The sequence below is a fragment of the Artibeus jamaicensis genome, unplaced genomic scaffold (genome assembly GCF_021234435.1).
Source record: "Artibeus jamaicensis isolate MK-2021 breed Jamaican fruit bat unplaced genomic scaffold, CSHL_Jam_final contig_1015, whole genome shotgun sequence".
Lineage (NCBI taxonomy): Eukaryota > Metazoa > Chordata > Mammalia > Chiroptera > Phyllostomidae > Artibeus > Artibeus jamaicensis.
This window is the reverse complement of record NW_026521194.1, coordinates 20,591,722-20,616,881: the sequence shown is the minus strand read 5'-3', so window position 1 is coordinate 20,616,881 and position 25,160 is coordinate 20,591,722. Positions and strand designations below refer to the sequence as shown.

Genomic DNA, 25,160 nt, shown 5'->3' with positions numbered 1-25,160 from the left:
TGTAAGAATAAATACACAGATTTTTTTAAATACTGATTTTTATAAATACTGGGGCGTCCTCCCTCATATGTTGTCTTAATTGTACTCCCTGTTAATGTATTTAATCCCTAAAAGTATGTGGCAGATTTCAGCCCCTACTAGTAACTTAACACCAGTTGAATTTACTTATTCTTTCAGTGGAACAAATCATTAGAATGATTCTTGTGTAAAAATGAATCCATCAGTTAAAATTAATTTCATGTTATTTGTGTGGTATAAATCTTTCACTTGAAGACAATATTTTTTATCTGTTAGGGTAATAAGATTTATGATGTGTTTACCAATTTGTAAGTTAACATTTGCTGTCACTTGTAAGATTGGTTTTATAGGCTTGTAAATATGGAAAGGTTGTGTATAAACTTAAGCTAGGTCTACATGGCAGTTTAGAACATCTTAGCACTTAATAATAGCTAATGTTATATAGCTATTATTCTGTCAGGCACCAAGCGCTTTTAGTATATTAGCTTACTTAGTTCTTTTAACAACTTCACCAAGTGGGAATTAGTATCCCTAATGGTATTTCCTTTAGAGATAAGGAAACTGAGGCAGAGAAATTAGTAACATGTCAAGGGATACTAAATATATTTTGTTAAACTATTCGAAATAGTCACTTTGATCTTTGGTTGAAGCCACCCACTCCACCTTTTTTGTTAACTAAAATTAGAAGTCAGTCATATTTCTCCTGCCAAATACATTGTTTTTTTCCTTATGATTTACTATCCTAATTGCCTAATTGCTGCATGACAATTTCCTGTTACATCATTAGTGTTACATTATAAAGTGAACTCACGGGGTCATGTTTAGATTGCCTGTGTTTGGAATTCCTGAACTTTGGAAAACAGAGCTGCGTTAAAAAATGGTCTGGCTCATTCTCTGTTGAGGATTGGTTATGGTGACTGTGGAGGCTGCTCTTTACAGCATATGCCCATACAAGAATTCCATCGGTGTAGACTGTACCATACATTGCCTAAAGATTTAGTAAATTGTAACTTCATACATACTCTGTAGATGTTAAATGACAAAATTGCCCTTGTTTTAAAGATGAAAAAATTGTTCTTTTTCAGGACATCATAAACTGCATAGGTGGATTAAATGTACTCTTTCCACTATTGGAACAAATTAGCCATATTAGTGAAGGACAAATTCCTGAAGGAGTGAATGAAAGAACAGTTTCTGAATTATTAACACCTATAGAAGGAGATAGGGCGGTATCGACCCCCACAAAGACATCAGGTATTAAGATGAAATTAAAACAATTTGTGAGTTAATGGAAAAATAGATTAAAATATCTTGATACCATTAGGAAGAAACTTAACCATTTGTAGGCCAAGTAGCCCATCCCTAATTTATTAATAGTGTACTTTAGAAAATTTACAGTACTTTGGTCAAAAACGTATCTTGGTTTTACTCTTATCCTTAGTTTGTACTCTTAGTGAAAATATGACATTATTAAATTTATGGTAGAGAAAATACTTACATGTGTATGTAAGTATAAAACATGGAATTGCTGATTTCTCTCATATTTTTGTTCTACAAGTGACCTTTGGAGGCATATTCCTTAGCCACATTCTTTGTATGTTAGAATATTCATTATGATATAGAAAATATGATATAAAAGTAATTGGAGTAATTATGATAACTAATACCATGTTCACGATTCCACAGAGTCAAGACTAGAGAGAAGTTTAGTTGCGACATTTATCTTGATTGTGAAACACTTTATTCAAAGACATCCTATTAACCAGGACAATCTTATTCACTCCCATGGAGTTGCCACTCTTGGTGCCCTCCTTCAGAAGGTGAGCTAGTCTAACGTAAGATGTGGCTGATGATTATAATTAGCAGATAGTGTTGGGGTTTTTCTTCCTCCTAAGTAAGTATTTTTTAAAAAACCACACTGTTACACTAGTGTAGCTTGTTGTATTAGTGGATATAGTTTACTTCATAAGTAGATTTAGGAACTATTGAATCATCTTATATAAGAATTACTTATCTTGTGTAACAGGACCTTGTTTGTTAGCTTTGTTATTTGGGATACTTGATCAATTTATAACATTAGGAAAATATCTTCTAGCATTACTTCAGAAAAAATAATGTTTTAAGTTTATATATTTTTTAATGAAGAGTTTTATATTTAGTAGATGTTCTAAATAAATTGTTTGAAATTATAGCTTAATAACAATTATTTAAGCTGAATTTTACAGGACCCTTACTCTGTTTGGATTTTAGGTGCCCAACACCTTAATGGATGTTAATGTATTGATGGCAATTCAATTACTAATTGAACAGGTATCATTAGAGAAAAATACGCAGCTCCTGCAACAAATGTATCAGTATTTACTCTTTGATTTCCGTATTTGGAACCATGGAGATTTTCCCTTTCGAATTGGTGAGAACAGGCTCTTAGATAAAATCTTATAGTTGTTTATAAATTTATAACTACATAGATGACTTTATTTTAGGTATATCATTTAAGAGTGAACTTTCTCTTTTAGGTCATATACAGTATCTTTCCACCATTATCAAAGACAGCAGGAGAGTTTTCCGAAAGAAGTATGGTGTACAGTTTCTCCTAGATTCACTTAGGATTTATTATGGGTATGATGTTCTTACTCCTCAGTTTGCTATTTTCTGTCTGCTTCTTGATTGGAATGTCTAGACTGTTTATTTTTCTAGCAGGAAAGTGTGGAGGTTGAAAGGATGAACAGTGGATCATATACTTTGAGTTTGATCCTATGTTTCATTAATTAACTAACCCTTGGTAACTCAGTTAGCTTTTTTGTGCTGAGGTTTTCTGTTCTGGAACAAGGAGATAAAACTGAGACACTCCATGGTTGTGTTGATCATTAAATTAAATGAGTTAATAATGTATAAAGCACTTTGAACAGTGTCTGCCACATAGTGAGTGTTACATAAGTATGAAATATAAATTTATCTTTATCATTGAAACTCCTAACTTCAAAAGATTTTCTATTTAGAAAAAGAAGCTAAATGAATACTTATTTTAAAATAAAGTTTTGAGGTAACATTGATTAATAATATTATATTATGAATTCTAATAATTACATGGAAACATCTTTTTTAATTATAATTTTTTTATTTAACAAGTAACAAATATAAAAATTTTAAATATCAATTCTTGCACTTTTACTTTCTCTTTCAGAACTGATTGTAAATATAGTGAGCTGTCTCTAGATGATATCCGAACAATTAGGACTTCTTTGTATGGCCTGATTAAATACTTTCTGTGCAAAGGTGGAACTCATGAAGAGATACAAAGTATCATGGGTTACATAGCTGCTATTAATGAAGAAGAACAGGTATTAGGCTCAAGATAATCTAATTTTTAACATCGAAGTTGCTATGTCATCTTCTTTTATACTTAATGCATGTCTAATAAACATATTTGAAGAATGAAATGTTTATAGTTTCACATATGAGATTATTCCATTAAAGAAATAAATTTTTTCTCCTAACGGAAAGTTTAATAAAGTAGATGGCAGTATAATAAAATATTTTAATGAAGTAGAAAGTAGAAAGGAGAATGTGGAAATAGTTGCTTTATCTGGCAATTCTGAGCCTATTTTCATAGGTCACGTAATGTATATTGATGTATCATCAGAGTTACTGGACACATTTCTTATACGTACCACACGCTAACCAATTGCACCACTGGAACGCCTGCAGATTTCCAACATGAATTTGAATATAACATGGGTTTCTAAAAGTTTTGCATACAATAAATTAGAAGTGTATTTGTATTTTTTTAAAGATTTTATTCATTTATCTTTAGAGGAGAAGGGAATGAGAGAGGGAGAGAAATGTCAACGTGTGGTTTCCTCCCGTGCTTCCCCTGCTGGGAACTGGCCTGCAACCCAGGCATGTGCCCTGACTGGGAATTGAACTGCAATCGTCTGGTTAGCAGGCCCATGCTCAATCCCCTGAGCTACACCAGCCAGGGCGTGTTTTTAAGTAGTTCTATATACATTATTTGCAGCTCAGAACTACTCTTCAACACAGTAATTCTTAGTGTATAGTTTCTGACCAGCCTCACCTGGGAACTCTGTAGAAATGAAAATATAATGCTGAATCAGCCCCTCCAGATGACTGTGGTACATGGCAGAATTTGAGAAACACTGGCATAAAATATACAGACTGGGAGTTACTCTTCCCACTTGTGCATTTGAAAATATATCTTCAGAAATATTTGGTGACAACTTAAAAAGTCACACAGCTGTAAACCTGGGACTAGAAAAACTGCGTGTATTTACTGCTGTTTCCGTGCTCTTTCTTCGTATTACTCTCAACACCAAATTTGAGCAGCTTTAATTTATATTGACTCAAATACTTTTTCCTGTATCATGAAATATTTATTGTTTACTCTGTAGTTACATGACTTTATAATTTGCATTATATAGATAAGTTAATTTTGGCAACTTCCATGTAAGGTTGGACTACTTCAAAAGTTCCTCATTGTTTGAGAATAATGAGTAGCCATTTTATTTTATGACAGCTCTATTGTCACCCGCAATGATTCATTGCTAGTGATATTTTCTTGGTCACTTTAAAGAATTATTGAAAATGTATCTATATATCTATCTATAGCTATTTATATATGTAATACTAGCCATTGTAGGTTTATAATGATGAATCAATTACCATTTTTACTTGTAGCCTAATGGAGACAGGGGTGAATAAGAGAGGTTTGTAAATAATTATGTAACAAAAAAGAGTATGATAACATTTATAAGAGAGATACAAAGTCCTATGAGGTTTTCATAGGGCAGTATTACATGTTGAGGAGACCAGGAAAGACTTTATGAAGAGATGGCTTTACATATGGACAGAGCAGCATAGCAGCATATGTACCTACATATAGTAGTGAGAAGATATACAAAAGAAAATGGAATAAACCAAAAGCATAATGGAGTGAAAGGTGAGGTTCAGAAGATATCAGATAGTTCAATTAAGCTAGAACATTAGGGTATGTGAGATTTAGTTAAATAACTGTGGTTTATGATTGTATTTGGCTTCCATATATGAGTGTGGTTATTTGTTTTGTATTATTTAATTTTAAAAGCTCTTTGGAATTTTGGATATACTCTTTAGTCTCCTGCGTGCCAGTCCAACTAGAGGTCAGCTTTTCTTACTGCTGTTTGAACCAGGAAATGCTGACATACTTTATGCCTTGCTCTTAAATCAGAAGTACTCTGACAAACTAAGAGAAATCATTTTTAAGGTAAAAACATTTTTTATGTGTCTTTATATTTTGGGGAAGTTATGGTGGATAAATTTACTTGGAATATATACATTTTATGAATGTATATATTCATATCTACTTGTAATTTTAAGTTGTTACATTTGTTTTAATATATATTTTTCATGTTTTTGTTGACATATTTAAAAGCTAATTATGTTGTAATCTTACCAGTCATTTCAGTGGAAAATGTACTTTGTCATACCATCCTCAATATAAAACTTCTCATCTCCATTTTGACTTATGTGAGTCTACACAGGAGAATTGTAACTAACCTTATGTAGCACTCATTGTTTGTCAGGCACTGGCAATAACTTTATTAAGTGGATATTATTTCATCCCCACTTTACAGATGAAGAAACTGAGGCAGAAAAGTTTGCAACTTGTCAAAGGATATAAAACACATTTTATTTTATTTATTTAAAAAATTTTTAAAAATTGCACTGGAAAGCATTATGCTGAGTGAAATAGGCCAGGTGCTGAAAGAAAAATACCATATGATCTCACCTTTAACAGGAAGCTAAACAACAAAACAAAAAAGCAAGCAGAAAAAAAAACAAAGACACTGAAATAGAGAACAAGGGGACAGTGACCAGAGGGGAGAGGGAAGGGAAGTTAAGGGGAAAAAGGGGGGAGGGATTTGGAGGAACAAATAGGAAGGACACAGGGACGAGAACTAAGGGGGGTGGAAATGGGAGGGAGGTGGGAGCAAGGGGCGGGGGAGGCTGGGATGGGAAAAAGACAAAAAACTGTACTTGAAAAATAACTAAATAAAATTAATTAAAAATTAAAAAAAATTAAAAAATTGCTTTATGGGGAGATAGCTAGAGAGAGACAAAGAGGGGCAAATAGAAACATTGATTTATTGTTTCACTTATGTATGTATTCATTGCTTGATTTTTGCACGTGCCCTAATGGGAGATGAAATCTGCAACCTTGGTGTATGGGGATGATGCTCCAACCACTGAACTACCCAGCCGGGTCTAGAACATATTTTAAACTATCTAGACTGTGCCAAGCTCTGAACCTTGGCTAAAGCCACCCATTCCACCTTTCTTATTAGTGCTGGTTATTCTTTTGTATCTCAGGAATAAAATTATGCTTCAAAAACCTTCTAAATCAATATTGTAATTGAATATTAACCTAAGTGACAAACTGTTCTTAGTTCTCTATATTGAGAAGACTGTATTGTTGTGACCAGGTTATGGAGCAGATGTTGAAATGCACAAATGTTTATGAACGAAGTAAACAACGTATTCGACTCAGAGAAGTTGGCTATTCAGGATTGGGACTCCTTCTGAATGAAGCACCTGTTAATACTTCTCTCATTAAAAACCTCACCAATCAGATTATAAATACAGGTATGATTAAGGCTAATGACACTGATGGCTTTTAAGAAATGTTCTCCATAGTAATGTGCTTCTGTTTGACAGTTCTCAATTATTTTTTTCCTGAGGTTCTTTTTTCATCCTTCCTTAGGTTGCTTTTAAAATGATCTGTTATTTGATCAATGAGGCTTTCCTTGGGTGCTGTTTCTTATTTACCTTTCCTTTTCTTCCTAAGACATAACATAGTGCCGTATTTGGTAGGCCTTGGATTAACGATTATTGGCTGACTGATTAGTAAATAGATAATTGAATGTCTATTTCAAGAAAAGGACACTAGAGAAAATATGTACAAAATACTTTATCTTTTTTCTTTATGGAGCTTAAATTCTTAAAGGCAAAATAAAAACTAATTTCAGATTTTTTATAAACCTTTTTCTAGTCCATACTAAAAACTATAAAATTTAAATCAGGTGTTGGGAGTTCAAAAGGTAACAGTAAGGTCTTTGTTTTGAGTGGTTTACCATCTTGTTGATAAGACAAAGCATTTACTTAAAAAGATAACAGTGTAAAGACCAAGTATTATTGATAGTATGTTCACACAATCAAAAGAATAATTATTTACAGTTTACTCAGAAGATATCAAGCATTCTAAACCTATTGTCTGGTAAAATTTAAATGTCTGTAATTTCTATTTAAAAAAACAACAGTTTCAGCATTTATATAACTATTACCAACAATTCTTTCTTTGAGAAAAAACTTGAGAAAGAAGAAGAAAGTTGGAGGCATCAAACTTACTGATTTTAATCTATGATACAAAGCTATAAAAAATCAAAACGGGGCATGGGGGGGTGGGCTGGGATGGGAGTAAAGGACAGAATACTGTAGTTGAAAAATAATTAAATAAAAAATAACAATAAAAAAAATCAAAACAGTGTGCTGTAAGTATCAACACAGACACACAGACCAGTGAAACAGAATCAAGAACCCAGAAATAAACCTGTACATGTACGATTAACTAATATTTGCAAGGGATCTAATAATATGCAGTGGGGAAAAGAGTCTGGTCAATAAATGGTGTCCAGAAAACTGATCATCTACATACAGGAGAATAACAACGGACCCCTCTCTACCTTCTACCACTCACAAAAAATTAACCCATGTGGATTAAAGATTTCAGTGTAAGACCTGAGCTGTAAAACTACTAGAAGACAGCATAGGGAAAATTTCCCTGACATAGGTCTTGACAGTGAGATTTTGGATATGATACCAAAAGCACCAGCAGAAAAAAGTCAAAAGAAGTGGGACTATAGCACACAAGAGCTTCTGCACAACAAAAGAAACCATCCACAAAATAAGAAGGCGAAGTACAGAGTGAGACAATCTATTTGCAAGTGAAAATCTGATAAAGGGTTAATATTGAAAATATATATATAAGAAAATCAAACAACTCAACAGCAAAAAAATCCAATTAAAAAGTGAACAAAGGTCCTGAATAGATATTTTTCCAAAGATCATGTACAAATGGCTAATGGGTACATGAAAAAGGTGCTAAAATCCTTAATTATCAGTGAAATGCAAGTCACGGCCAGGAGATATCACTTCATACCTTTTAAGATGGCAAATATCAAAAAGATGAGAGAAGTCCTGGTGAAGATGTGGAGAAAAGGGAACCCTTGTGCACTCACTGTTGGTGCTCATGTAAACTGGTGCAACCACTATGATGTAAATGGTATGGAGGTTCTTCAAAAAATTAAAGATGGAACTACCATATAATTCAGCAGTCCCACTTCTGGGTATATATCCAAAAGAAATGAAATTATCATCTTTAAGAGGTTTATACTCCCATGTTCATTGCACCATTATTCACAACAGCCCAGATGTGGAAACAACCTAAGTGTCTGTTGACAGATGAATGGGTAAAGAAGGCATGGTCTGTATAAATATATATAGTGGGATATTAGCCATATAAAGGAAGGAAATCTTGCCATTTATGACAACATGGAAAAATCTCCGAAGCATTTTGCTAAGTGAAATAAGTCAGAGGACAGATACGGTATGATCTCACTTATGTATGAAATCCAAAAAAAATAATAGAAACTGTAGATTCTATCAGGGCTGGTGGTTATTAGGGCTAAAGGAATGGAGAAAATGGGTGAAAGTGGCCAAAGGGTACAGACTTTTAGTGATAGATGAGTAGGTTCTGAGTATCCGTTATATAGCATGGTGACTGTGTTAACATTATTGTGTTGTGTAATTGAGAGTTACTAAGAGAGCAGATCTTAAATGTTTTTACTACAAAAAATAATGTTAACTATGTGAGTTGTTGGATGTATTAACTAACCTTATTGTGGTAATCATTTCACAATATATTCAAATCATCATGTTATATTCCTTCAACTTACACAATTTTTTAATGTTAATTATATTTTAATAAAGCTGGGGAAAATGTGGCATCTATTGACAGCAAAAGAAAAAGTAAAAAAATGAAGCAATTATTTCAGCATTTATATAACTATTGCCTACAGTTCTTTCTTTGGTTATCTCTGGAATTTAATTTTAATTTTTTGTTTTTCCCCTACCATAGATACTGCAGTTAATTTCAAAGATCTGTTATCTGTGGTATATATATCTCACAGAACGTATATAAATGTCAGGGTGGTCATCTGCAGAAAGGTTAGTAAACTTTTAAGATACACTTTAAAAATAGCAATGTCATTATACTCTGAATAACTTTTAGATTGAGTATTTTTACCAGACATGTTTTAATATTTATTTTATAAATAGCATAATTTTGTAGTTTCCTTTTTTGAGATTAATTTTTATGTCCTCACAATCAGCATTTAAATTTCTTTTTGTTACCACTACCTAGATGGGCTCCTGAAAGTACATATACCCTTTCTAGTGTCAAAAATTTATTACTACAGAATAGTTTCTTTATTAAGAACTTTAAAAAAAAAAAGAACTTTCAGTGATTTATGACTGTTTATAATTCATTTACTGTATTTTTGAGTTCCTGAATCTTTTGAACTTCGTGAGAAGAATTTTCTATAATTTGTTTGACTATTCTAACAGTGATTTGCCTTTAGTGCACACATTTAACCTTGAACTAAGTCAGCCATCAGTTATCTTCTTTGATTCTTTCTGATTAATAGAGATTCCACTGGTAACCACTGACCTCTCTAGTATTTAATTTAATTTAATTTTTCCATCAGTAATGTGGATATATCTTTTTCTCTTTAATGGCTGCATAGTTTTTCATCTTATGGCTATTTTAGAAAGTATTATCCGGTTTCTTGTTGATGGATATTTAGGTTGTTTTTCCTCTTTTTTCATGTTAATAAACTTTTTTAAGAGTATTTTTTGCATATACTTTTACCTTTTTGTGTTAATGCATCTGTGAGACATACTCCATGAATGGAAATCCTGTGTCAAAGAGTATTTACAGTTTACATTTTGATGGATTTTGCCATATTGTCCTTGAAGCCTTTCCTTTCAGTGTGCAGTTAAGAACAGCTATCAGCCCTGGCTGGTGTAGCTCAGTGGATTGAGCTCGGGCCTGCGAACCAGACAATCGAGGTTCGATTCCCAGTCAGGGCACATGCCTGGGTTGCAGGCCGGTTCCCTGCAGGCCAGTTCCCAGCAGGGGATGCGCAAAGTGCAACCATACATTGATGTTTCTCTCCCTTTCTCCTTTCCTTTCCCTCTAAAGATAAATAAATAAATTTAAAAAAAAAAAAAAAAAAAGAACAGCTATCAGTGTAACCTAGTGTTTATCTGAGAAAAGCTTAATCTGGAAGAAAAAAGAATTGGTATACTGCACCTATGGAGTAATGGTAGCTCACTGATTGATAGTATTAATGAAGAAAGAAACTTCACATGTCACTGTGCCTCGTTACTTTCTATATCAGCATCAGTGTACATTAGAACTGTTAATATCAAAGTCCCTGCCAACAGTATTCATCTTCTGTCGTAAACTTGTCACAGTTAGAAATTCTGATGAAAGAGGTACCTGTAACTGAATTTCTGAGAACTTGTTTTCATTCCACAAAAACAGTGAAATCAACCCAGGCTGATGTTACTCAGTGGATTGAGCACTGGCCTGCAAACTGAAAGGTCATCGGTTCAATTCCCAGTCAGGGCACAGGACTGGGTTACAGGCCAGGTCCCTAGTTGGGGGAATCTCCCTCTCTTTTTCCCTCCCTTCCTTTTTCTAAAAATAAATTAATTAATTTAAAAAAATAAATGAAGTCAGTTGGATATAGGAGGTCATGCACATTACTATGTCAGTGTCTACTCCTTAATTTTAATTTCTCATTCTAGTTAAATAGCAGCTTCCATTTTATTGGAATTAGTTTTTTTGGAATTATTTGGTGTGGGGTTTTTTAAATGTAATATAGAGTGAATGAAAAAAATGTTTTTGCAAAAACAGCCATTAATTTTGCCAGGAAAAACATGAAGTGGGAAAACATTATTCTTGGAGCACTTAGCAGTTAAGTTCTATGAGTCTCTCATGTGTCCTTTCTACTCTCCTGACCCTAGTACCAGACCTGTGCCTGCCACGTAGTGAATGTTCAGTATTAGCTAAACAAATGGGCTGTGGGAAGTCTTTAGTTAAGAGGATATAACTTTATTATGTTTTAAATATACCTTCACTCTGCTTATATTTTCTCTCTGACCAAATTAAATTAATAACATGAGGGTGTTGACATGTGGAGGATTGTTAATCTTTTTTCTTTTATCTCTCAGCAAATTTTTTAGTACATTCCCATTCCATAATGAAATAAGTGGATTAGTTACAAACAATGTCTGCCCTCCAAATAGTTTCTAATCTAGTTGTAAACATAATTTTTTGGAAGTATACCTTCTGAAAGTGTCTCATTAAGTCACTTCATCATTAAAATAACTGAAAAGAAATTGTTTTTGATGTGAAGTACTGTGTATGTTTTGACAAACTTTGTGTTCTTAATATCTTTGCAGATTTTACAGATTCTACAGTCCCAGCCAGATGCAGCACATCAAATATCTCAACAAGTGGGTTGGCAAGACACTTTAGTTAGGCTTTTTTTTAAAGCAAATTTTGAAAATGGAAATACTCCTCATAAGCACAATAGGACTATTTTAATGAAAGACAATGATAAAAATATATCATCCGAAGATATTAAGAGGAACTTTGATGAAAAGACAGATGATGAAAAAATGAACTCTGTTGCCTCAGCCGATGTGCCTTCAGACCCCTGGAGTTTGGAGGATAGACAGTCTCTAGATTCAAACACACCATTATTTCAAGAAGATAGCTCTGTGGGAGAATTGTCTTTCAAATCAGAGAATCAGGAAGAATTCTGGCATAATAACCCTTCCCATTTAAGTTTAGGTCTCAGTGGCATTGATTCATGTGAACTGAGCGACAGTGGAAGTCAGATGCCAGATAGCTTACCTAGCACGCCATCCCCAGTAGAGTCCACTAAATCATTTTCTGTGCAGTCCGACAAGGAAAGCAGCATCGCAAGTGACGTGGGCTTTAGTGATGACTTCTCTTTACTTGAAAGCCAAGAGGTAAAATACCTTATTTGTCCAAATGCTGTTTTTATTTATATATGTCTATTGTATACTTCTGATTCTTAGAAATGTATAATTGTTAACAATTTCATTATATATTATTTCTAAGTCTCGTGATCTGAGATATTAAAAGCTTATGTCGTTAAATTATGCATGTTTTGACAACAAAGTGAGTATATTATTCATCCTTGTATTTCTAGGACTTACTGGTAAAGTTCCAGGTTCATTTAGACAATTTAATAATGATATGTTACAGGACTATAGTCAGTGTATGTGATGGATCTTATGTGCTTTAATTAACATCCCTTCCCTCCAATAATTTGATATTACTTTGTTTTTATAGAGATGTGAGGAGGAGCTTCTTCAATTACTGACAAATATTTTGAACTATGTAATGTGTAAAGGACTAGAAAAGTCGGATGAAGATACTTGGCTTGAACGGGGACAAGTGTTTGTGGCACTAACTAAATCAGGAATATCCAGTGAGCTACTTCGACCATCAGATGAAATAAAACTAATGTAAGTATTTGGTTGGTGACTTCCCTTCTCTCATTGGAGTGCACAGGAGCATAAGATATTTTATTGAACATTCATCCATTATGGATGTAGAGAAAAGGAGAGACTTTGTTTTCAGCTCCTTTTCTGTCACCATTCTCTTGGGATCTAGAGAGAAGTCCAAAAACCAGCTCCAATGTGAAGAGATTTAAATCTTAAATTGATTTGGGTTTTAAGTCATTATATATTCCTGTCGTTTAAATTGTTTTCTGCAATATCTAAGTGTTTGGTGCTTCTGTTCTATGGTCTTGCCCAAATTTGGGTGTTACCATAATAAGGGAAGGTAGTAGTGTTTTCATGAAAATTACTTACCTAAAGCATCAAGTTCCCTGCTTATGATAGAACACTAACGGTAGCACACTAGGGGAGAATTACTTCTTTATTTTCCACAGAGCTTGACCCACAATAAGGCATAATAAGTCTTTCTTTTCTAACTTTTCCAATTTCAGCTTTAGAGAAACTTTTAAATATTTCATGGAGACTTGAATGTGAATTATTTTCATGGCTTTTTATTAGGTCAACAGGTAACTTTTATTTCACAGTTTAGCGTTAGGTGTATTAAAAATAGATATTCTAAAGATTAAAAATTGCTTCATTGTTATTAAATTCTCCAAGTGTTTTATGATGCCTGCCAGAGATGGTGTATCTCTGGAGATACAGTCTTATGAAATAATAACTTGGTTTTTTTTATATTCTACTATTTTTCTAAGTTTAAAAACATTTTAAGAGAACTTTATTTTACACTTAGTTTGCTGCAGAAGATGTTAGAATGGGCAGTCGCAGAAAACAGAGAAGCAAAAACTAATCCAGTAACTGCTGAAAATGCCTTTCGACTCATGCTGATAATACAGGACTTTCTGCAGTCAGAGGAACTAGCTAATGCAAATACATGGACTGAGAAGGTGCAGTAATGTCTTTGAAATTATTTCTTTGATAATTAAGGACTTACTTAGACAAACAAATTTGCCCTGAGTGGTGTGGCTCAGTGGGTTGAGTGCTGGCCTGTGAAGCAAAGTGCTGCCAGTTCAATTCCCAGTCAGGGCACATGCCTGGGTTGTGGGCTAGGTCCCCAGTAGGGGGCATGTGGGAGGCAACCACACATTGATGTTTCTATCCCTCTCTTCCTTCCTTCCCATCTAAAAATAAATAAGATCTTAAAAAATAACCAAATTTTGTATTCCCTCTTTTCAGAGTATTAATATTTTATAAGATGCAATAAGCCATGGATAAGGTATGATAGTCACAGATTTTATTAGCTTATTACTAAGATAAGTCATTTGGCTTTTACTAACTATACATTGAACTAGGTTTGGAATGTTTTTACTTGGTATTAGTGTTGGGGAAAACTCATCATCAGTAGATTAAATAATTGAATGTTTTTCTTTTTGAATTTTTCCTTTGCAATAGCTTTTAGAGGATATGATGCTGCTCTTCGACTCTCTCTCGGTTTGGTATTCTGAAAGTCCAGTGTGGGTAAAACTCTCTCAGATGCAAATCCAGCTGCTTCTAGGATTCATTGGAAAGGGTAATTTACAGGTTTGTTAAAAATTTTTACACTATTTTCTGTGCTCTCAAGCAGTATAGGAATCATTTGTGTGCTAACTAAACGATCATGTGTTTTTAGTGTTTTAATTTTTTTATTAGTTCCAGTAATATTTATGACTTCATTCTAGGTTCAGTTCTATGAGATTAGAAAGCAGCTTGACAGCTAATTATTTCTTCTTGGGTTTATTAGCATAATTTAAAAATTTCCTTTAAAGTGTTTATACATAGCTTATAGTAGAAGACATTACTCATATTTATATTTAGTACAGGTAGGAGTTATCCTGCTTGCAAAGATTATACATGTGCAGTTTAAGGCTTATACTTCAGGAAAATTATTTTTAAGTAGTTCATTTCAAAATCATATCCTATTGGTTTACTACTCCAGTAATCCAGTTTTACATTGTATTTAATATTTTTTTCATTCATCAAACACCTACTGTCTACCAAGTATTAGTATTGTGCTGTGTCCAGAATAAACAAAATACAGACCCAAGAAATATTTATTATTTGTATTTTAAATTAAAAATTTTAAAGGTTGGTAAAGGCCCATAAGAATGTTAATCCATCATCTTTGTATTTACATTGTATGCTTATGATTACCTAGGTTGGATTAGTCATGACAGGTATCCCATAACTCCTTACCTGACCCTTTTTCTTTTCTTTTGATATTAGGATTTTAAGTACTTGAAGTTAAGGACATCTGGGTAAAGATGGTTTGTGATATACATAATTTTGATACGGTATTGATAAGAACATGAGGAGATTAAAAATGTATAAGGTTGCTCTATTTTAAAAAGGCCAGATTTCTCAATAGATATATTTTTCTGATCATAAGAGTAACACAAGCTCTTGTGGAAAATACACAAAAGCATAAAGAAGAAAAAATATGTAACTTATTTATTATCTTATGGCCTAAAAGAAAATAGCTATTTTAGTATTTTTTCTATGCATGTATTTTTTCAGATGATTGAAATCATCAGTAGTTTAAAAAAAAAGAAATCATCAGTAGTTTGATAAATTTATACTTTTTCTTAAAATTATATCAAACTCATTTCCCCATGTTACTAACTTTTTAAAGATAGTTTTTTTTAATAGTATAAGAGTAGCACATATTCATTGTAAAACCATGGAAATTACAAAAAAGCTAAACCAGAAAATGGACATTGTGATATAGGGATGGTGAAAGTTTGAATGGTACATACAGCCTTTTATATGCAGTTTGAAAATATATGAACTAGGAACTGTAAAAAGTTTTTATACTCGTAGTTTAGTAATTCTGCTCTGAAACTGTACCCTAAGGTAGTAGTCTGAAATACCAACAGTCTTTGCACCCATAGACAGTCATTGTAGTATTCTCTTTTCCTCTACCTAGAAGTAGAGTGGAAATAGCTTTTTTGGCTTTTTCATTAATATTAACCTGATGGCTGTTAAAGCCGTTGCAACAGCTTGCTGGGTGGTTATTTACTTTAGATACTGAACTCCATTTTGTTCCACTCATAGTCACTCTCTGTTTTTCTCCTTGATGAAATTTCACCAAATAAAATGTCTGTTAAATTGTTCAGCACCAATTATCCAATGTCCGTCCCATAGTAGGGCTCTATAAATACGTGTTAAATAAATGAGTACAGGTAGATACACTTTGCCTCCTTGCAAAAACCACATTTTTAAGCAACAAGTTTAAAAACAAAAAATAACCAGAACTGCCAGAAAATCTAACTGTATGGAAGTCCTACAACCAAGGAGTTAAAGAAACATTCATTCAGACTGGTAGGAGGAGCAGAGATAGGCAGGCAGCTGAGGTGGAGAGGACTTGTGGCAAGGAGACAGCTGGAGGATGGGGCTGGGTAAGGCAGCTGGTGGCAGACTGGGCAGTTCCGCATTTGCATGCAGATAAACTGGGAAGAACAACTGGGGAGTGAGACAGATGGTGTAACCCAGGGTTCCATTGTAGGGAAATAAAGCCTCAAAACCTCTGACTAAAAAAACCTGTGAGGGTAACGGCAGTGAGGAGCACTGGAGAAACTCCCAGCCTCACAGGAGAGTTTGTTGAAGAGACTTACAGGGTCCTAGAAGGTACACAAACCCACCCACCTGGGAATCAGCACCAGAAGGGCCTAGTTTGCTTGTGGGTAGTGGGGGAAGTGACTGAAAGTTGGCTGAGAGTTGAGCAAGTGGCATTGTTTCCTCTGAGACCCCAACCCACATACAGCATCATGACACAGTGATGTGGGTTGCCCCGCCCTGGTGAACACATAAGGCTGTGCCCCTTACTGTGAAACAGGTGCACCAAGACAAAGAAATATGGCCCAAATGAAAGAACAGATCAAAGCTCTAGAAATAGAACTAAGTAACAAAGAGATAATGAACTTCTCAGATGCAGAGTTCAAAACACTGGTAATCAGGATGCTCACAGAATTGGTTGAATATGGTGGCAAAATAGAGGAAGAAGTGAAGGTTCTGCAAAATTAAGTAAAGGAAAATGTACACAGGGAACCCAACAGTGAAGGAAAACTAGGACTCAAATCAACGGTTTGGACCAGAAGGAAGACATAAACATCCAACCAGTACAGAAATAAGAAATAAGAATTCAAAAACTGAAGAGAAGCTTAGGAACCTGTGGGACAACTTTAAACTTTCCAACACCTAAATCATAGGGGTGCTAGAAGAAGAGGAAGAGCAAGAAATCAAAAACTTATTTGAAAAAAATAATGAAGGATAACTACCCTAATCTGGTAAAGGAAATAGACTTCCGGGAAGTCCAGGAAGCTCAGGGAGTCCCAAAGAAGTTGGACCCAAGGAAGCACACACCAAGGCACATCATAATTAAATTATTCAACGTTAAAGATAAGGAGAGACTCTTAAAAGCAGCAAGAGAAAAGGAGATAGCTACCTACAAAGGAGTTCCCATTAGACTATCAGCTGATTTCTCAAAAGAAATCTTGCAGGAAAGAAGGGGCTAGAAAGTATTCAAAGTGATGAAAGGCAAGAACCTACATCTAAGATTACTCTATCCAGACAATGTGCTTCTCAGATAAGATCAAGTTAAAGGAGTACATCATGACCAAGCCCTTATTATATGAAACATTAGAGGGACTTATCTAAGAAAAAGATTTAAAAAATATGAGCAGTAAAATGATAACAAACTCACAACTATCAACAACTGAACGTTAAAAAAAAAAAAAGCAACTAAGCAAAGAACCCGAACAGAAACAGAATCACAGAAATGGAGACCACATGGAGGGTTATCAGCGGGGAGGTGGAGGAAGGAAGATGGGGGAAAAGGTACAGGAAATAAGAAGCAGAAATGGTAGGTACAAAATATACAGGGAGGTTAAGAATAGTATAGGAAATGGAGAAGCCAAAGAATTTACGTGTACTACCCAAGGACATGAACTAAGGTGGGGGAATGCTGGTGGGTGGGGTCGTGCAGGACGGGGGAATAAAGGGGAGGAAAGAATGGGACATCTGTAATAACATAATCAATAAAATATATATATAAAATAAATGAGTACAGCACCTACAAATAAGACTGGTCCTATCTACCAGAAGTTAGTGATTTACGTCATTTTCCCACTAGCCAGTTAATTTCATTCTTTCGGAAGTGAAAGATTATGTTTCTGAAGTTGTGCATGTTAAAAGGCTAGGAAATGAATCTCTTCCTTTAAAGCAGTTTTGATAGAGCTGCCTGCAAAATGAATGTGGCTAGCAAACTTCTTTTGCATGACATGTACATATTAGCTAATTGCCAACAGTTAAGTATTAGGAAATTTTACCTGAACACCAAGATTTCCAGCTTGAGTCTAAAGTGAGCCCGAGTGGTTCTTTAGAAATGCTGCATCTATTTAGATGGAGTGTATGGTCTCTGATTTGTCCGGGTCTCTACTCTCCCAGTTGTCTTACAGCCACTGGTGGAGGAGCTTTTTCTAAATCTGTGGAGAGCATTTCCCATAGTAATTAAATCAGAAATAGGGAACTAGGGCATCAGTATTTTTTGTATTTTCTCAGGTGACCTTAAGGCAGTACTGTTTATGATGAGGAGATTACATGTATGTAGGATGTGTTTATATTAAAAATTAAGGCAGTGGTCAACTAAATTATTTTGTATTTATTCAAAGTCTCCTTAAACTTTTAAATAAATTTATAAACTTTTATTTGTTTTATATCATAATATTAAGTTAAAAGCAAAGTACTGAATATTCTACTTTTTATATAAGCTGTATTTTAAAAAACACCTAACATAAAATCTTAGAATATTAGCACTGGCATTTTCTTGGTGATGGAAAAACATGTGACTTTCTCCCTTACATTTGCTGGCTTGTATTAGAATTAATCTGCTTACGTCAGACCCAAAGATTAAAATGAAGAGGTTTAGAGAAAATCTGAGGAGGACAGAGAGGGTTGATTAGTAGAAGTTGAAGGTAAAAATAGAAAAGTAAAAGTTTTGAGCCTTCTTAGAGGTTGTTTCCTCCGATGCTGTTTGCTTCTTTTCAGCCTTCTTGGACACAGATGCATTCTTGAAGTGATGTCAGGTTCTAATACTTTCTGGGAGGTTTTCTTGCTTTTTTAAATTTTGAAAATAATAAGATTCAAAATTGGGATTTAGGATTAAGAGAGGAGACACTTTATATCATTTGTCCTGATATGGATTTAAGTCTTAGATCTTAGTTGTAGACAAAAGGAGTCCCCTTTGTGATCTCATTTACCCCTCTATTTTGAGGTTTAAGGTCACAGTTTAATAGTAATACAGAATATTCCTTTGAATGGATTTGTACCCGGAATATATATTTTCCTTGGGAAGTTCAAGGATAATTAGATTTCTGATCAAGGACTTGGTCTCCTGTGTATGTATTCTTTACATATCAGAATGCTTTGATTCCAGGTAACAGAAGCATCAAGTTCAACTTCTTAAGACTCATTGCACCATGTAATTTAAAATTTCATAGTTGAGTTTAAGGCATGATGCAATCAAGGCTCCAGTTCCATTTATTTGCTGTTCTTGCAGCACTGCTCTCCAGTGTGTGTCAAGCTGTCTTAAACTTGGCTGCTCTTATTGTCACAAAATGACTGCCAACAGCTATAGGGGCTACGTGCTGCCTTATTCATATCCAGAGAAGGAGAGTCCTTCCTACAGTCACTGTTGGTAAGACAGTTCCTCATGGATCTCTGCATAGCTTATGAATAGAGATGCTGGATGCTTCGTATGGTCTTTTGGAGGGTGCATGTATAGTGCACAACTTTGGAAGACACAGATCATGTCTTCCCTTGAGAGCAAAAGGCAGGTTTGTTTATTCTCCAGCATAATAAAGATACTGCCTCCCTCCCAGGGAAAGTTTACGCATACTTACTGCTTCATATAAAAGGTTTGGGTTCCGTGTGCTCAGGGTTCCTCTCCTATAATGCAACCACTGTGTGTGCAGGCATCATGTACTCCTGTTTCTCTCTCACCATGGGAATTGCAGTATGGGGACCAACGTAAACACTGATATTGTGGCTGTTGCTAAGACTGTTGATCTTTGTTTCCAGGATTCTGATGTCTTCTGCCAGTGTCTGTGAAACTGTAGTAGGCTAACTTTTTAGCTTGGAGGTGAAATAAATTCTGAGACCCTTCACATTCCTTAACAGTTGTTATGTGAAAGTTCTGAATTTGGGCTGATAAGGCTGTCCCTGAATGAATCTCTGTAACAGACAATGATATGAGTTGAATGAACTAGTCACTGCAGCTAGGGGTTGACTATTCTCTTTGCCTTTTATCCTTTAGGACCTATTTTTAGAACTAGAGATGGCATCATCCCCCTATCCTTGCAGACTTTAAAAGGAGTAGAATGGATGTTGGGTGCTTAGTTATGTACCACAACATTACTGTGTACTCCAGATTAAACATGTGATACATTTATAATTTCTTAAACTTCAAGAAGAGTAAAAAAACTTTTGCTATCACTAAGTGTCTACTTTATTCTGCTTTTTCTCACCTATTTTCCTCCAGGTTTGTGCTATGGCATCAGCTAAGCTAAACACCCTTCTGCAGACCAAAGTGATTGAAAATCAGGAAGAAGCTTGTTATATTTTAGGGAAGCTAGAACATGTTCTAAGTCAGTCCATCAAGGAACAGACGGAAATCTACTCATTTCTGATTCCCCTTGTTCGTACCCTGGTTTCCAAAATTTATGAACTTCTCTTCATGAACTTGCACCTGCCTTCTTTACCTTTTACCAATGGTAGTTCCTCGTTTTTTGAAGATTTTCAAGAATATTGCAGTTCAAATGAATGGCAAGTTTACATTGAAAAATATGTAAGTTTTATATTTTTTGAGTGAGATTTTTCTACTGTTATTATTTTATAGAAGTAGATATTAAATTTTGTATATATATTTTTATAAGATTATACCTTATATGAAGCAGTATGAAACCCATACATTTTATGATGGTCATGAGAACATGGCACTTTATTGGAAGAATTGTTATGAAGCCTTAATGGTGAATATGCATAAAAGAGACCGGGAAGGAGGAGAAAGCAAACTCAAGTTCCAGGTAAAAATTGTTAAGCGCTTTTGGTATCTAGTTTTTTATGTTGATTTCAGGCATTTAATATTCAAGTGACTAACAAGTCTTAACTTTGAAAACAAATAGTATTTCTGACTGAAAGTTGATTCAGAATTGAAAGAAGAGCTATGATTAATAAAAATTTAATATCAGAATGTTTTGTATGTTCTGATTATGTAAAAAGCCTATTAAGCTAATAGGTTTCTCTACGGAGTCTGGGTATAAATCAGTGCTTAGTGGGCAATGTATAGGATGAAATATTTATATTAGAAGAAAAAGGCCTCAAATTAATAATTTAAGTTTCACCTGAATAAACTAGAAAAAAGAAAGTAGTCTTAGTTTCTAAATCAATGAAATTGGAAGCAGAAAAAACAATAGAGAAAAATCAATGAAACCAAAATTTTAGTTATTCAAAATATCAGTAAAATGGATAAGTTTCTAGTCAGATTGACAAAGCAAACAAAGTAAAAAAATTAGTAATACCTGAAAGGAAAGGGGAAGTGTCACCACTGACTTCACAAACATCAACATAGTAGTAAAAGACTACTACAAACCAGTCTATGAAATGACGTAAATAAAGTGAATCAATTTCATGACAAATACAAATTTTTAAAACTAATTCAATAATAAGTGAATAACCTGGGTAGTTCTCTGTTAAAGAAATTGAATTTAATGTAATAAAAACCTTCCGAAAGGGCAAACTTCAGATGCAGGTTGTTTCACTGGCAAATTTTATCAAATATTTAATAGAGAAATTACACCAATTCCTCACAATTTCTTCAGAAAATAGAAAAGTGAGATCACTTTTGAATTTGTTACATAAGGGCAATGCTACCCTCATGTTCAAATCATGTGAAATAGTACAAGAAAACCACAGACCAAGATCCCTCAGGAACATAGGTGCAAACCAAATCCAGCAATATATGAAAAAATAATATATCACAACCAGGAGAGTTTATCTTTGGAACACAAGGCTGATTCAACACTTGATAATCAATATATATATATAAAGGTCCACATTAGTAAACTTATCAAAAATACATGATCATATTAATAGATAGAAAAAAATATTTGACAAAGTTCAACATCCATTTATGACCAGAGTTCTCAGCAAACTAGAAATAGAGGGGAATCTCTACAAAAATCTTACAGTGAACTTGGTATTTGAAGGTGTAAAATTGAGTGCTTTCCGGTAGAATAGAGAAGGTAGAGAACTAGGCAGGAATGTCTCCTCTCACCACTCCCAGTTACTATTGTTCTATAAGTCCTAGCAAATGCAATAAGAACAGAAAAAGAAATAAAAGACATTTACATTAGGAAGGAAGAAATAAAATTATTTGCAGATAACACGATTATCTGTATAGAAAATTCTAAGGAATCTTACCAAAAAATTTCCTACTATTGAGTTTAGCAAGATTGCAGGACTCAAGATCAGCACACAAAATTTAATCATATTTCTGCATGTTAAGCAATAAAAAATTGGAAACTGAAATTTAAAAAAATACTATTTAGAGTATCTTAAAAAATGGAATACTTAGGTATGAATTTAATAAAATATGTACATGATTGATGGGCTAAAAATGATAAAATACTGATGAAACAAATTAAAGAAGCCAAATAAAAACACATGTTTATTTCATAACACTGGCTCTTTGTTGATTAGTAAGTTTTAAAAAATATAAATGGATTATGGCTAGAATTATATTGTGCTTCATTAAAGAAAATGATTCTAGTAGAGTAAAAATCCTGTTGATTACCAGCTTCTTTCTTTCACTGTAAGATTCTGTTGGGTCACATTTTTGAAGTTATGGCATTGAAATTTACCTGTAAAAGTGTGATTCAGTGGTATTATTTATTGCCTTTTTTTTTTTAAGAAAAATTTTGTGGAGCCATTTAATCGAAAAGCATACCAAGAGAACTTGAGGTATAATAATATGCTTAAACAACTTAGCGGTCAACAATTAGCCACTCTGAGACGCTGGAAGGCAATACAGGTCTATCTTACATGTGAAAGGGGACCTTGGGCTGAAAGGTATGAGTATATCATTTATTAAATAACTTTTTTCCTCTAGTTCTAGTGTAGAACTTTTTAAACCAATGGTTTCTCCAATCCAGTATAAAAAAATGTTCAATTTAAAAAACCAGGGAGCCCTGGCCAGGTAGTTTAGTTGGTTAGAGCATCACCCTAATATGCTAAGGCTGAGGGTTTGATTCCCAGTCAGGGCTCATATAGCACATACAAGAAGCAACCAATGGACGCATAAATAAGTGGAACAACAAATAGATGTTGCTCTCTCTCTTTTTGAAGTCAGTACATAAAAATTAAAAAAAAATAAAGGAATATAGGAGATCAGAGAAGGAGATACACATTTATTTTTTTAAAAAATGAATTGTGAAGTTGTATGTCCTCTCTCTGGAATATGATGCATGCATTAGAATTAGGCTTATAGTTTTTAAAGACCTAGAAAATGTTAATGCAGTCATATTAAACTTTTAAAAGATTCAAAACTATGGGTTATCTTCAAGGTATGTAAAATACAGAGGTTAAAACCAAAACAAACACACTCAACTGTTGTCATTGATGACCTTTGGAAAACAAACAAAAATGGAACAAAGAAATTGCTGGCAGGGATTGCAGTCACAAGTCACGTACTCATTGGTTACATAACGAATATTAGAAAGGGTATGAATTTCAGAATCCCAAGTTAAAATAGATACTGAGTTTCTCATATATTTTGGATATTAATCATGTATCAGATGTATCATTTGTGAATATCATCTCTCCATTAAGTATGTGGTCTTTTTGTTTTGTTGGATTCTTAAGATTTACAAAACTTTAGTTTTAAATAATCCCATTTGTTTATTTTTGCTTTTATTTCCCTTGCCTGAGGAGATGTATCCAAAAAGATATTGCTAAGAGCAGTGTCAAAGAGGTTACTGCCTATGTTTTTTTCTAGGAGTATTATAGTTTCAGCTCTTACATATAAGTCCATTTAGAATTTATTTGTGCATATGTTGTAAAAAAAAGTGGTCCAATTTCATTTTTTTAAAGATGTTATTTATTTTTAGAGAAAGGGGAAAGGACAGAGGGAGAGAAATATCTACCCGTGTTGCCCCTCGTGCGCCCTTTACTGGGGACCTGACCTGCAACCCAGGCATGTGCCCTGACTGGGAATCAAACTGGTGACTCTTTGCTTCACAGTCCGGCACTCAATCCACTGAGCCACACCAGCCAGGGCCCAATTTCGTTTTTTTTGCATGTATCTGCCCAGCTTTCCCAACACTACTTATTGAACAAACTGTTCCCATTGTATATTCTTGCCTCCTTTTTCCTAAGTTGGCTGTATAAGTGAAAATTAACTTCTGGGCTGTTTATTCTATTCTCTTGATCTATATATATTTTTTACATCAGTACTATACTGTTTGTTATTATAGTTTTATAATATAGTTTGAAATCAGGGAGAACAATACCTTCCACTTTGTAGTTTCTCACAATTTCTTTCACTATTTGGGGTATCGTGGTTTCATATGAATTTTGGGATTTGTTCTAATTCTGAGAAGAATGCCATTGGTCTTTTATTTATTTATTTTTTTAAGAAAGAAGGGAAGGAAGGGAGAAATAGAGGGAAAGAAACATCAATGTATGGTTGCCTCTCATACACCCTCATCTGGGGACCTGGCCCACAACCAGGCCTGTGTCCAGACTGGGAATAGGAGAAACTCTTTGGTTTCACAGGCCTGCACGCAATCCACTGAGCCATACCAGCCACAGCTGGTATTTAATAGGGATTGCATTGAATTTGTATATTGTTTTAAATACACAACATTTAAAATATATTAGGAACTCATACAACTTAATACCAAAACCCCCAAATTCTCCAATTAAAAAAATGGGCAGAGGACCTGAACAGACATTTCTCCAAAGAAGGCATATAGATGGCTAACAGACATATTGAAAGATGCTGAATATTAGTAATCTTCTGGAGAAGTGCAAATTAAAACCACAGTAAGAGATCATCTCACACTTGTTAAAGTGGCTCTCATCAGTATATCAAATATAGCAAGTACTAATGAGGATATGGAGAAAAGGGAAGCTTTGTATACTGTTGGTGGATTGTAAATTAATACATTCACAATGGAAAATGATAGGATATTCATCAAAAACATTAAAAATAGAGCTTCCATACAGTTTGGCAATTCCACTTCAGGAATTTATCCAAAAAAACCCCCGAAAACACTGATTTGAAAAGATTGCAGGCACCTGTATATTCACTGCAGCATTATTGGTATTATAATATTGGAAACATGGAAGCAAACGATGTCCATCAATAGATGAATGGA

At 34.1% G+C, this 25,160-nt stretch overlaps 1 protein-coding gene across 7 annotated transcripts in view; it reads left to right on the top strand.

Annotated features, from left to right (window-relative positions):
- The window catches only part of NBEAL1 (neurobeachin like 1), a 165,340-nt gene that overhangs the window by 75,598 nt on the left and 64,582 nt on the right, over nucleotides 1–25,160 (top strand). For all 7 annotated transcript variants that reach the window (XM_053658795.1, XM_053658892.1, XM_053658853.1 and 4 more), the window contains 15 exons: nucleotides 1,104–1,272; nucleotides 1,705–1,838; nucleotides 2,269–2,428; nucleotides 2,535–2,637; nucleotides 3,203–3,359; nucleotides 5,120–5,278; nucleotides 6,498–6,657; nucleotides 9,209–9,297; nucleotides 11,602–12,177; nucleotides 12,524–12,699; nucleotides 13,484–13,637; nucleotides 14,143–14,271; nucleotides 20,264–20,569; nucleotides 20,658–20,807; nucleotides 22,694–22,851. In XM_053658795.1, coding sequence (XP_053514770.1) covers nucleotides 1,104–1,272; nucleotides 1,705–1,838; nucleotides 2,269–2,428; nucleotides 2,535–2,637; nucleotides 3,203–3,359; nucleotides 5,120–5,278; nucleotides 6,498–6,657; nucleotides 9,209–9,297; nucleotides 11,602–12,177; nucleotides 12,524–12,699; nucleotides 13,484–13,637; nucleotides 14,143–14,271; nucleotides 20,264–20,569; nucleotides 20,658–20,807; nucleotides 22,694–22,851 — 2,780 coding nt within the window. The remainder of the gene's footprint in view (nucleotides 1–1,103; nucleotides 1,273–1,704; nucleotides 1,839–2,268; nucleotides 2,429–2,534; nucleotides 2,638–3,202; nucleotides 3,360–5,119; nucleotides 5,279–6,497; nucleotides 6,658–9,208; nucleotides 9,298–11,601; nucleotides 12,178–12,523; nucleotides 12,700–13,483; nucleotides 13,638–14,142; nucleotides 14,272–20,263; nucleotides 20,570–20,657; nucleotides 20,808–22,693; nucleotides 22,852–25,160) is intronic.